The 14,161-nt window shown below is 43.7% G+C and overlaps 1 protein-coding gene across 1 annotated transcript in view; it reads left to right on the top strand.

Moving 5' to 3' along the window:
* The window catches only part of APOO (apolipoprotein O), a gene marked incomplete at its 3' end in the record, with an annotated part of 34,214 nt that extends 20,330 nt beyond the window's left edge, over positions 1-13,884 (top strand). Inside the window, exon 7 of the mRNA XM_080718570.1 lies at positions 13,849-13,884. Within this exon, the coding sequence (XP_080574696.1) occupies positions 13,849-13,884 (36 nt within the window). The remainder of the gene's footprint in view (positions 1-13,848) is intronic.
* Positions 13,885-14,161: the final 277 nt, after the last annotated feature.

Here is a 14,161-nt window from a genome sequence, read left to right as displayed (position 1 = left end):
ACTACAAATTTTAACTGTGCGTGGTGGCACACGTTTGTAGTCCCAGTACTTGGGAGGCTAATACAGGAGGATCATAGGTTTGTGGCCAGCCTCAGCTACTTAGGGAGGCCCTCTGCAATTTAGTGAGACCTTGTTTTCAAAATAAAGAATAAAACATAGGGCTGAGCTTAGAATGCTCCTGGGTTCAATCCCCAGTAACACACACACACACACACACACACACACACACACACACAAATATACGTTTTATTATTATTTTTTAATTTATTTTGGTGGTACTGGGGTTCCTGGAAGCCCTTCTCCTTCCAGACTACACTCCCAGACCTATTTTTATATATTTTATTTGGAAACAGGGTCTCTTAAACCAGCGCGATCCTCCTGTCTCCGCCTCCCAAGCGCGGGGATTACAAGCGTGCGCCACCACGTCCGGCCAAATAAAAGTTTTAAATAAAAAATATTAGAAGGGGGCCAGGTGTGGTGGTACACGCTTGTAATCCCAGTACTTGGGAGGCTGAGACAGGAGATCATTGTTCGTGGCCAGCCTCAGCTACTTAGTGAGGCCTTTTGCAATTAAGTGAGACCCTGTTTGAAAATAAAGAATAAAAAATAGGGCTGTGGGTGTAAGAAAGCCTTATAAACTCAAGATTGTATATACTTAGATTTCACAAATTATTTGATAATGAAATATTTTTGGATATGATACTCCCTCACCCCAACTGTGCCTTCTTGGGTTTTATGAGTTTTGTACTTTTTATTAAATGGGAGCAAAGATTTAAGTTCTTCTGAAACAGGAATATTTTGGGGCCCTGGAGCTGAGTACATTCTCTTCATTGAATAGCAAATAATTAAAAATAAAAGCGGGGGGGACACAAGCCTATAATTGTAGTACTTGGGAAGCTGAGACACGAGTGTACAGGTTTCAGACCAGCCTCAGAAACTTAGCAAGGCTTTGTTTCAAAATAAAAAATGAAGCCAGGTGTGGTGGCGCACGCTTGTAATCCCCGCGCTTGGGAGGCGGAGACAGGAGGATCGCGCATGTTGGAAGCCAGCCGTGCGCGCTGGCTTAGGAGACCCTGTTTCCAAATAAAAATGTAAAAAAATAGGTCTGGGAGTAGCCTGGAAGTAGAAAGGCTTCCAGGAACCCCAGTACCACCAAAAAATTAAAAATAAAAAATGAAGCTGGGCGTGGTAGCACATGCTTGTAATCCCAGTATTTGGGAGGCTGAGGCTAGAGGTTTGCAGGTTCAAGGACAGCCTCAGCAAATACTAAGACTCTCATTAACCTAGCAAGACCCAATTTCAAAGTAAAAAAAAAAGTATTGAGGATGTAGCTTGGAGGTAGAATGTCCCAGGGTTCAATCCCTAGTGCCACAAAAAAATAAGAAATGAAAAGGGCTTGGGGTGTAGCTCAGTGATATACATCCCGGGATTTAATTCATAGTGCCACACAAATACATGTATGTGTGTATGTGTGTGTAAAATCTAATAATGCATAATTTAGTAACGGAGATAAAGAAATTGTACAACCGAAATGCAAGGAAAGCATGGTAAGCACCAAAAGAAAGGCACTGAAAAAAAATGAATGCTTTTTGGAAGAAGAGAGTCTGGCTCTTTGAAAGGAATTGAAGGAAGCTTCATGAAGAGGGATTTTTGTTTCTTGGCTTGTTTGGTAGTTGGTTTTCAAGTCAAGTTTAACTACCAGTCTCAATTAGACATCTTGCAATTAATAATTGTACACTAATGATGGAACAGGTGTACATGCTTTGTGGCAATTTGTGGATATTATGTTTAGAAAAGGGCCCTAGAATTTTATTTACTTATTTATTTTATTTTATTTATTTTTTGCCGGTCTAGGGATGGAACCCAGGGGCATTTGACCTCTGAGCTACACCCTGTGCCCTATTTTTTATTCTTTATTTTGAAACAGCGTCTCACTAAGTTACGAGGGGGGGTCTCACTAAGTAGCTGAGGCTGTCCGCGAACCGAGATCCTCTGGTCTCAGCCTCCTGAACGCTGGGATTATAAGCGTGCGCTGCCATGCCTGGCTTATTTAATTATTGATTTGTTTTATTTTCAACTGGGGTTGAAGTAGTACCTTCAAGCTATACCCCCAGCCCTTTTTATATTTTATTTTATTTATTTTGCGGTACTGGGGATTGAACCTAGGGACATTCTACCTCTGAGCTATACTCCTAGAAGTATTTAATTTTTATTTTGAAACAGGCTCTCTCTAGGTTGATGAGTCTCTCAGTACTTGTTGAGGCTGTCTCAAACCTGTGATCTTCCTGTCTCAGCCTCTCAAGCACTGGAATTACACGCGTGTGCCACTATGCTCGATTTATTTTTTATTTTAAAACAGTGCCTTGAAAGACAGGCAGTGTTTGAAAGAAAGTTAGAGGAGCCACCCGGGCGTGGTGGCGCAGGCTTGTGATCCCAGCATTTGGGAGGCTGAGACAGGAGGACTGTGCTTCGCGGCCAGCTTCAGCCACTTAGTGAAGCTTTTCATAATTCAGTGAGACCCTGTTTCAAATTAAACAATAGAAATTAGGGCTGGGAGCCAGGCGTGGTGGCGCACGCTTGTAATCCCCGCGCTTGGGAGGCGGAGACAGGAGAATCGCGCAGGTTCGAAGCCAGCCTCAGCTACTTAGTGAGGCTCTCAGCAACTTAGTGAGACCCTGTTTTCAAACAAAATATAAAATAGGTCTGGGAATGTAGCCCTGATATAAAAAGGCCCCTGGGTTCCATCCCCAGTACCACCAGAAAAAAAAAAAAAAAAAAAAAGAATAGATGACATTTATATAGCTTGAAATCTACCAATATAATGGCCACACATGTATCAACCATCTAGCTACCTCTAGAAATAGGAAATTACCAAGCCAGGCATGGTGGCACATGCCTGTAATCCCACCGTGTGGGAGCTAAGACTTGAGGTTTGCAGGTTTGAGGACAACATGTGGTAACCCAGCAAGGTCCTGTTTCAAAATAAAGAATAAAAAAATCAGGCTGGGGTGTAGCTCAGAATTAGAATGCCCCTGGGTTCATTCCCCAGTACCCCAAACAAAACAAAATAAAAAAATGAAATAGGACTGGGCAGAGCACAGCCCAATACCCCTGGGTTCAATCCCCAGTACCCCCAAAAAATGAAATTAGCAATGCCTTCTACATTCTCATGGGCACCCTCGTCTCCTTGGAGGGAACCACTATCTGGAATGTTGTGCTTCTCATTCCCTTCTAGTTTAACCACATATGTATATATTCTAAAACACAGTGGTTTGGCTTGCTTATTTTTTCCTTTTTTTTTCTTCTGGTACTGAGGATTGAACCCAACGGTATTCTACCTCTGAGCTATACCCCCAGCCCTACTTTATTTTTTAAATTTTGAAACAGGGTCTCACTAAGTTGCCGAGGGCCTCTCTAAATTGCTGAGGCTGGCCTCAAACATGCAATCTTCCTGCCTCAGCCACCAAAGTACTGAGATTACTGCTGTTGCACCACCATGACCGGCTATTTATTACCTCTATAATATAAATAAATATATCTGCCTCAGCAACTTAGTGAGGCCCTATGCAACTTAGTGAGACCCTGTTCCGAAATAAAAAATAAAATAGGGCTGGGTATGTAGCTCTTGGGTTTAATCCCCAGTTCAGAAATAAATAAATACATATATAAGCCAAATATGTATATGTAGTTTATCTCAGTGTGGTCTAACTATATGTATTATTTTGCACCTTGGTTTTTCTCCCTTAACATTATGTTTGTGGACTGTGTGGCAACTTATTTTTCACTGCCGTACCTCTTTGTTGGAAAATACCCCATGTCGATGGCTAGCTAGGTCGCTTTCAGTTTAATGCTATTATGCATGCAGATGTGAGCACGTTTGTACCTGCTTCATGGTTTGTTTTTTATTTTTAGATACTGGGGATGGAACCCAGGGGTATTCTACCTCTGAGCTACATTCCCAGCCATTGCATTTTTTTGGAAACAGGCCGGCCGTGAACCTGTGATCCTGCTGTCTCAGCCTCCCAAGTACTGGGATTACAGGTGTGTGTCACCATGCCAGGCTTGCTTCATGGTTTTTTCTTGTTTTTTATTTTTTTAGGTACTGGGGATGGAACTCAGGGGCATTCTACCTCCGAGCTACACCCTCAGCCCTGTTTTTTATTCTTTATTTTGAAACATGGTCTCACTGAGTTGCAAGGAGCCTCACTAAGTAGCAGTTGAGGCTGTTTGCACACTGTGATCCTCCTGTCTCAGCCTCCCAAATGCTAGGATTACAAGTGTGCGCCACCACGCCCGGCTTTGCTTCATGGTTTCTGAGGGAATTTTCTGGAAGAAGATTCCTTCTTCATAGGATCTACCCATCTTCAGTTTTTCTAGATGATGCCAAGTGGTCATTTTCATTTTGGCCAGTATGGTGGCTTTAAAACGGATTTTCATCATGGGTGGTGTGTATATATGACTTGAGTTCATTTTCCAGTTTTTATTTTGAAGAAGTTTCAAAGCTACAGATCAGTGGCAGGAGTAATACAACGAATATTTTCACTTCGATTCACCTAATTGTCACTCGCTAATTCGCCATTTGTCATTTTCTCATCTTTTTATACGTACTTGCTGCTCTCACATACTTATGTATATTCTTTTTCTTTTTCTGAACCTTTTTTTTGTGTATTTGGTATTGGGGGTTAAACCCAGGAGCATTCTACCTTCAAGCTATATCCTCAGCCCTACTATATATATATTATAAATTTTGAAATAGGGTCTCGCTTGGTTGCTGTGGCTGCCATGAACCTGGGATCCTCCTTGTCTCAGCCGCCCAAGTACGGGGATAACAAGCATGCTCCACGATGCCTGGCTTAATTTTAGTTTTAAAACAGGGTCTCACTAGGTTGCTGAGAGTATTGCTATTTTGCTGAGGCTGTCTTCGAACCTGTGATCCCCCTGTCTCAGCCTCCCAAGTACTGGGATTACAGGTATGGGCCACTCTGCTTCAGCTTGGATATTAATATTCTCAATTTCATGCTTGCAGATGTTTTCTCAAATTTAAAGCTTGTCTTTCTAGGGTTTTTGGTTGTTGTTTGGTTGTGTTTTGGGGGGATTGGGGATTGACCTAGGGTATCCTGTCTCCGAGCTCCACTCCCAGGACTTCTGGTTCTTTTAATTTTGAAACGGGCTAAGTTGCTGAAGGTCCCGCTGAGCCACAGAGGCTAGCCTTGAACCTGCTGCGATCCTTCTGTCTCGCTGCACTTGGCTTCCTTAGGCTGTTGAGGGAATGCAGCAAGTGCTGGACACAGTGGCCCGTGCCTGTAACCCCCGTACCTGAGAGTCTGAAACGCGAAGATGAGAGCCAGCCTCAGCAGCAGCTTTGCGAGACCCTCGGCAACTTAGCGAGTTCCTGCTTCAAAATAAAAAGGGGTGGGGGTGCCGCTCAGCGGTACGATGCCCTGAGTTCAGTCCCCGGTACCAAGAAAAGAAATCCAGCAAGTTACTATCAGACTTGTAGAATGACTGAAAGGCCAACGGTAACTCTTTAAAGGACAGGAAAAAGCCTACAGAAACGACCAGTGTGAAAACTGAGCAGCTCTTCTAAAGCTGAGCTTCTAATCGTTTTATTCGGGCGCTTGCCAGCTCTGCAGGACAGTGAAAGGGAAGGCCAGCCTCCACCCTGAGTAAGCGGGCCCTGCTTGCGCTTCCTCTGGTCCATACTCCTCAGCCCTCCAAACAGGCCACGGTGTAGCTGAAAGTTATGTGAGCTTAAAATACTTGTCTTTGAAATCAGCTAGACACACAAGGACAAACACAGCATGACTCCACTCACATGAGGCATCTGAAATAATCAAGCGCAGAGAATAAAGAATAGCATGATGGTTGCCAGGGGCCGGGGGAAGGAGAAACATGGAGTTGCTCCTCAGCGGGGAGACAGTTTCAGTCAAACAAGAGAAATGAATTCTAGAGATCCGCCGGAAGTCCCCGTCTCGGAGGACAGCACTGTATCATGCACTTGTAAATCTGGTCAGGGCCCGGCGTGGTGGCGCACGCTTGTAATCCCAGCATTCCGGAGGCTGAGACCAGAGGATAGCAGTTCACAGACAGCCTCAGCTACTGAATGAGGCCCTTTGCAACTCGATGAGACCCTGTTTCAAAATAAAGAATAAAAGTAGGGCGGGGGTGTAGCTCGGAGGTCGAAAACCCCTTGGTTCCATCCTCAAACCTGAAAAAATAAAATCTGTTCAAAAAGCCAGGCGTGGTGGCACACGCTTGTGATCCCAGCGCTTGGGAGGCTGAGACAGGAGGATCGCACGGGTTCAGAGCCAGCCTCAGCTACTTAGTGAGGCTCTCAGCAACCTAGTGAGACCCTGTTTCCAAATAAAATAGAAAATAGGTCTGGAAGTATAGCCCGGAGGTGGAAAGCCCCTGGGTTCCACCCCCAGTGCCACAAACAACAACAACAAAATTACAGGCAGGCATGGTGGTGTATGCTTGTAATCTCAGTACTTGGGAGGCTGAGATAAGGGGATTGTAGGTTCAAAGCCAGCCTCAGCTACTTAGTGAGGCCCTCTGTAAGACCCTGTTTCAAAATAAAGAATAAAAAATAGGGCTGGGGGTATAGCTTGGAGGTGGAATGCCTCTGGGTCCAAGCCCCAGTACCATAAACAAGTCAATCAATCAACCATTACAGCAAGGTGTGGTGGCATACACCTGTAATTCCAGTACTTGGGATGCTGAGACAGGGGGTTACAGGTTTGAGGCCAGCCTCAGCAATGTAGGGAGACCTAATTACCCCTTCCTTCCTTCCTTCCTTCCTTCCTTCCTTCCTTCCTTCCTTCCTTCCTTCCTTCCTCCCTTCTTTTTCTTTCTTTCTTTCTCTTTCTCTTTCTCTTTCTCTTTTTCTTTCTGCAGTACTGAGGATGGAACCCAGGGGCATTCTACCTCCAAGCTACACCCCCAGCCTTATTTTTTATTCTTTATTTGGAAACGGTGCCATTGAGTTGCAAAGGGCCCAAGTAGCTGAGGCTGTCTACAAACCACAATTCTCCTGTCTCAGCCTCTCAAATGCTGGAATTACAAGTGTGCACCACCACGCCCAGCTTAAATAAAATAGGGCAGGAATATAGATCAGAAATAGAAGGGTTCAATTCCCAGTATAACAAAAATAATACTAATAGTAATAATAATAACTTAGCAAAATAAAAAGCTAAGAATATTGAAGAAAAAAAACAATTTCCTTTTTTTTTTTTGCAGTACTGGGGATGGAACCCAGAGGCATTCTACCTCCAAGCTGCACCCCCAGCCCTATTTTTTATTCTTTATTTTGAAACTGGGACTCAATGAATTGCAAAGGGCTTCACTAAGTAGCTGAGGCTGTCCGTGAACAGTGATCCTCCGGTCTCAGCCTCCTAAATGTGGGATTACAAGTGTGTGCTAAATGTTGGGATTACAAGTGTGTGCTACCACGTCTTGCTGATAATTTCCTTTTGACAAAAGTATACTGGCAGGATGCAGCCTGGCCTGGTGGCCAAGAGGGTGGACTCGAGTGGAAGTTCCAGGCTGCTACTGAGCCTCTGCCTCACCCTCAGCCCTGAAACCTTGGGACGTTACTCTCTACTCCAGGAAATAGGGATAGAACTTCTGGTGCTGTTTTGAGGATTTCTTTTTTTTTTTTTTTTTTTTGGCTCTGGGGATTGAGGGCCTTTCTACCTCCAAGCTACTTTTTATTTATATATATTGAAGCAGGGGCATACTGAGTTGCTGAGGCTGCCCTCAAACCTGCTATCCTCCTGTCTCAGCCTCCCAAGTACTGGGATTACAGGCATGTCCTACTGTGTCCTGCCCTGTTTTGAGGACTGAAGGATCTTATTCATGTGAGGAAGTCATGAAATAGACGCTAGCACATGATAGCCATGAACCACTACTCATGTGATGCCACACAATTTTGTATCTGCCTGAGAAGATAGTCTACTGATAAGAAATGGGATCATTCGGCTCAGTCCCTCTAGGCAAGAGACCTTATATGATTGTTTTAGATTCCTCTTGCTACTGAAACAATGACTGGAAATTCTCAGGCCTCATGTAATACGAATTTATTACCTTAGCTCTAGGTCAGAAGTCCAGTACTAAGTCAAGAAGTCACCAGGGTCGCATTCCTTTCTAGAGGCCCTAAAGGAGCATTTCCTGCTTGTTTGGGTTGGTGAGAGAATTCAGTTCCTCAAAGTTATAAGATTAAGGTCTGTTTTGCTGGCTGGCGGCTGAGGCTATCCCATAGTCCTCTTCCTCCATGTTCAAAACCAGCAGCAGCATCAGGCCAAGCCCTTTTTCAGGTCCCTTCTCTCTTTATTATTGATACTAGGGATCGAACCCAGGGGCATTCTACTCAAACTATACCTCTGGCCCTTTTAATTTTTGACTTTTTTTTCTTGTGGCAGTACTGGGGATTGAACCCAAGAGCATTCTACCTCTGAGTTATACCCCCAGCCCTATGTGTGTGTGTGTGTGGGGGGGTACTAAGGATAGAACCCAGGGGCATTCTACCTCCAAGTTACAATCGCCAGCTCTTATTTTTTATTCTTTATTTTGAAACAGGGTCACACTGAGTTGCAAAGGGCCTCACTAAGTAGCTGAGGCTGGCTGCGAACCTGAGATCTTCCTGTCTCAGCCTCTCAAGTACTGGGATTACAAGCGTGTGCCACCATGCCTGGCTTAATTTTTTATTGTGAAACAAAATCTAGCTAAGTTGCTGAGGCTGGTCTTGAACCTGGGATCCTCCTGTCTCAGCTTCCCAAGTACTAGATCATCATCACCCCCTTTTGTCTCCTTCTTAGACTCTAGTTGCCAAAGACCTGCTCAGGCCAATTCAGGGGTTCTCAAAGGTGGTGAGGAGTTGGTGACTCGAAGGAAGGAGGTGTGACTTTCTCGGAGGTGTGACGACATCTGTCATTCAGAGTTGATGCTTTATTTTTATATGCTTTTACACAGAAATATCTGGTATTAACAACTTTTGGCAAAACATATCCTCAAATATACCTGGATACAAACAACTTTTAGCAAAACATGTTTTCAGTACACCTAGGTACATTTTGCGCTTATCTAGAACAATTCAACCTGCCCCGATGAGCTCAGATCCCAATATTGTGGTTGAAAAAAACCACCCGAAATTATCCAAATTAACGTCATACAAATCATTCTGGTTACCTAGCCACAAAGATCAATTTTATTCTAATTATTAACCTAAGTAACAATGGAGCTCTATAAAGCACTTTCAAACCTAAGGCTAAACTGAAAGTACAGAAAACAAGGGGCTTTTTCATTAGAAGGAACACAAAGATTGTAAGAGATCTTTAAGGGGCACAAAACTTTTTTTTTTTTTTTGGCACAAAACTTTTATATTTTATATTTTAAAATACGAAGTGTACAATTTATTTTCTTGAATTCTTATGATCTTTGGTCATAAACACCAAAAAGGGGAGGCTCTGCCTAGCCAATCTCTCTCTCTGTCACACATAATAAACTTGAAACTTATCCTTAACTACTAAATGCCAAACTTAACTGTTTTTACTTCTAAAATTAGCTGCTCATTTTGTCTGTTATTTTTGACCACTAGATATTCTATTAACTTATTCTGACTCAACCACCAAATCCATACTAAACTTACTCTATTTCTCTAACATACAATGCCTACATCTAATTTTCTACAATACCTATTAAGTTGTTTACCAAGAGGGCTCTTTTGTCTACTGAGCTGGCACCAAGGAGGTCCCTGCCTGCCCAACCTCTCTGTAGGAATGGCAGAGTCCTGACATCAAGCCTATTTCCAGTAATATTAACTCTGTGCTTTCCAATCATCATACACTCCTGTACAGGAAAGTGGAGGATGGTTGGAGGTGGAAAAGTATTCTAATTAGTGCTAGCCCCCTAAGGGGATACCACAGTCGACCCCCTAACTTATAAACAACATATGGAAGGCTTTGCAGAGTAGGTATAATTTGCCTAAAGTTAACTTTTCCTTTAATGGCTAAAACCTTAAGTGAGTTAGGTGTTGTAAAGCAGAGGAGCAGAGAGCTCTTTTCTATGTAGCTTCTTGAAAGTTCTCCCAAAGTCATATTCTTCTTAGAGCTATTCCCAGTACAAATCTTAGGGCATTTTCCAGTCATATTCACATCAGTTTTCAGATTATTACAAAACAGCAATCCTCAGTCAAAGCAATGTTAAAATTTCATTAATATTATCATTATTATAACTAAAATCAAGAGGCATAATGGCTTCAGTTTTGCCAGAGTCTTCCAGCCCTGTGAAATTTTCTTCCCAGATGTGACCATACGGCAGGAATGGTGCTGCCTCCGCCATCTAGTAACTCTTGAGATTCCAGTGGGCCCACCCAAATCATCCAAGATAATCTCCCATTTCCATTTGAAAGGCAACTGGTTGGCTACCTTAATTCTAATGAAGCCTTAAATTTTCTTTGCAGTGTATGGGGGCATAGTCACAGGGTCTGGAATCAGGACGCAGACATGTGGGGGGAGGGCACTAGTCTGCCTACCACATTCCAGCAAACTGGAATTTTGTTGGGTTCCTTAACAGGCCATTTATCTAACTGGCCTTTGTGTTGAATGCCTATAATTTCAGTACCTAGGTGGCTGAGGCAGGAGGATCCTGGGTTCAAGGCCAACCTGCTGTAGCTTAGTGAGACTATTTCAAAATCAAAAATAAAATGGGTGTGGTGGCTCACTCCAATAATTCCAGTAATCAGGAGACTGAGGCAGGAGAATCACAGGTCCATGGCCAGTCAGAGCAATTTAGCAAGGCCATTCACAACTTAGTGAGACCCTGTTTCAAAACAAAAAATAAAATAGGGCTAGGGGTATAGCTCAGAGGTAGAACCTCCCTGGGTTCCATCCCTAGCACCACAAAAATAAATGAGTAAAATAAAAGAAAATGGGCTAGGGCACAGAGGTAGAACCTCCTTGGGTTCAATCCCTAATAATTATGACAACAACAAAAAAGTAGGTAATTTATTCTTATCTTTTTTTTTTCATCAAAATAAAGTGACCTGCCATAGGAAGGTAGGTCACACTTTTTTTTTTTTTTGGTGGTACTGGGGTTCCTGGAAGCCCTTCTACCTCCGGGCTACACTCCCACACCTATTTTTTACATTTTTATTTGGAAACAGGGTCTCCTAAGCCAGCGCGTGCGGCTGGCTTCGAACCTGCGCGATCCTCCTGTCTCTGCCTCCCAAGCGCGGGGATTACAAGCGTGCGCCACTACGCCCGGCAAGGTCACACTTTTTTTGAGCATGGCTGTGGGTGCTGTGTTCTTTGCTCAGGAAGAGCCTGTCAGGCAGATCCTATTATTATCTCTATTTTGCAAGGGAGGAAACTATATTTCAGGAGAGTTGGATAATTGATGAAAATCATCCAACTGGTAGATGAAGGACTCTTCAGTAGGCTGCCATACCTCAAAGGTTTGGCGGGCAATCCCCCTTCACATGGCAGTACATACTAATTAGAAATCACTGTTTTGGCTGGGTGTGGTAGAGGAACATCTGTAATCCCAGCATTTGGGGGGCTGAGAGAGGAGGTTCGCAGGTTCGCAGCCAGCCCCAGCTACTTAGTGAGGCCCTCTGCAACTTAGTGAGACCCTGTTTCACAATAAAGAATAAAAAATAGGGCAAGGGGTGTAGCTAAGAGGTTGAATGCCCCTGGGTTCCATCCCCAGCACCAAAAAAAAAAGTATCACTAGACATACTGGCAAACTTTATGTTGAGACTTAAAATGTATTAAAGTGGATAGAGAAACATGTTGTTTTCATGGCAGACTGTTGTTGGCTGTGTTTATCTCACTCACCTTCATAGGCCTCCCCCCCCCCCCGCGGTACTGGGGGTGAAACCCCCAGGCTACACTCCCAGACCTATTTTCTATTTTATTTGGAAACAGGGTCTCACTAAGTAGCCGAGGCGGACTTCAAACCTGCGCGATCCTCCTGTCTCAGCCTCCCAAGCGCTGGGATTACAAGCATGCGCCACCACGCCCGGCTCATAGGCCTTTCTTGGTGTGTGGCACTGAGGATGGAACCCAGGGGCATTCTACCTTGAAGCTACACCCACAGCCCCCTTTATAAATTTTTGTTTTTGAAACAGGGGCTAAGAGGCTTGCTGAGTTGCTGAGTTGCTGAGGCTGCCCTCAAACCTGTGATTCTCCCATCTCAGTCTCCCAAGTTCCGGGGTCATAGGTGTGCGCCTGGCTCTCCTAAGCCTCTTTTTCTCCTGTTCTTCATGAATCACACGTCTTGACTTTTTTTTATCCATCAGCTCTCTAGGTTCTACTCCACTCCATTTGTTTATTCAGCAAAGATTTGGCTATTCTGTGCTGGGATGCCCCAGGGGTAGTATGTCTTCATAAAGCTTATGGCTCGATGAAGGATTCAAACATGAAGGAAGTAATTATACACATGAGGAAGGGCATGGTTGCCTTGAACGTGAATAAAAGGTTCTAACCTAAATTGAAGGGCAGGATGCAAAGAAAACCTTCACCCAAAGGAGTATTACTTGTTGGTCTACCAAGTGGTCCATCTGCCCAATTCAGCACAGCTCCCCATCAAGTGGATGCGGTTACCGTGTGATTTATCATCCAAACTCTGCTACTCTGAAGAGTGAGAGTGACCTCGGTTCATTCTGCTGGGAAAGCAGCTATAAAGCCGCACTTAGAGATTGCTTCTCAACCACTCCAGGGAGCCCCTAAATGGCGTAGAAACTCTGCTCTGAAACTAAAGTCAGTCAGGTGTTCCCGCATTCCACCGCTGCCCTTCATTCACCCGTGAAGACCTCCAAGAGAGGGCCACAGAACCAGCGCCCAGGCTAGACCACACAAGCACAGCCCCACCGCCGCCGGCTGGAGCATAGAGATTCTCAGACTGCTGGCTCCTGAGAGCTCGGACCTTTCATGTCAGTCAGTCAGGTCTTATTAAAACAATTTCAGAATTAAAGTCTTACAAACACGTAGGACAGAAATTAAGGCCTTAACACAAGAACTCTTCCCACTAGAAACTTTCCTACACCGCTTCTCATGGATGAGGTGACCTAATTACATGTTCCCGGATGGTTGCCAGGCAGAATGGGTGCGGTCCAATTTTCACCTCCTTCAGAGTAAGCATATTTGGTGACTTGAGCCCTACTGCAATAATACACAGAGGAAGTACCCAGGAAGCCTTCCACTGGTACAACATCCGTGATAGTGGCAAAAAGCAATACATCTAATGCATGCTTTCAGGAAAGAAATCTTTTCACTATTGATTTTTTTATAGGATCAACTGTTTGGCTGAATATACATAATGAGGATTAATGGAGCTTTATTTCTACTCTCTGCCCAAGTCACTCTCTAGAGTAGGGCCAACAGGGACGCTTAGTAATTCCCTCTGTTTATTGAGAAATGGGTCACTTTGCGTCATATTTAATGGTCAGTGACAGCAAGCCCAGCTGAGAATTTGGGATTTAATTGTCCTCCCCAGCCTTTCTTTAACTCCTTCGAGCCCATCAATAAAGTGGCTTGATACCCTCCAAGAAAAATAATTTTTTTGGCACTAGGGGTTGAACCCAGGGGCATTTTACTTCTGAGCTACACTCTCAGCCCTGTTTTATTTAGAAACAGGGTCTTGCTAAGTTGCTGAGGCTGGCCTCAAACTTGTGATCCTCCTCCTGTCTCAGCCTCAAAGAACTGGGATTACGGGTGTGCGCCACCACACCTAGCTAAGAAAAAGAATATTTTTTAATGTTTGCACTCAGCCAAATACTGAAGACCCTTTGAAGAGTTTTATCTGTTGCTTTTCACACTTCCACTAAAACTCTCACTTTTCTTTTACAAGCCAGGAAATGTGAAGAATTCACCAGGAAATAAGTAGAAAACTCCATGCTCTGCTCATTTTAATCAGGTAAAGAACTTTTGAAAACTCTGGGTATTTTCAGCATTGTATATGTCAGCTGAAATGACTTCTCTTTAATCAATTCAATAATTATAGCAGTTTCACCTCTATGGGGAAAACATAAGAGTTATATTTTATTCCATCTTTTTTTTTTTTTTGTGGTACTGGGGATGGAACCTAGGGGCATTCTACCTCTGAGCAACACCGCCAGCCAGATTTTTTTTTTGTTCTTTATTTTGAAACAGGGTCTCACTGA

This window comes from Muscardinus avellanarius (assembly GCF_963383645.1).
Source record: "Muscardinus avellanarius genome assembly, chromosome: X".
NCBI lineage: Eukaryota > Metazoa > Chordata > Mammalia > Rodentia > Gliridae > Muscardinus > Muscardinus avellanarius.
The sequence above is the reverse complement of the archived record's forward strand: the minus strand, read 5'-3'. Positions and strand labels throughout refer to the sequence as shown.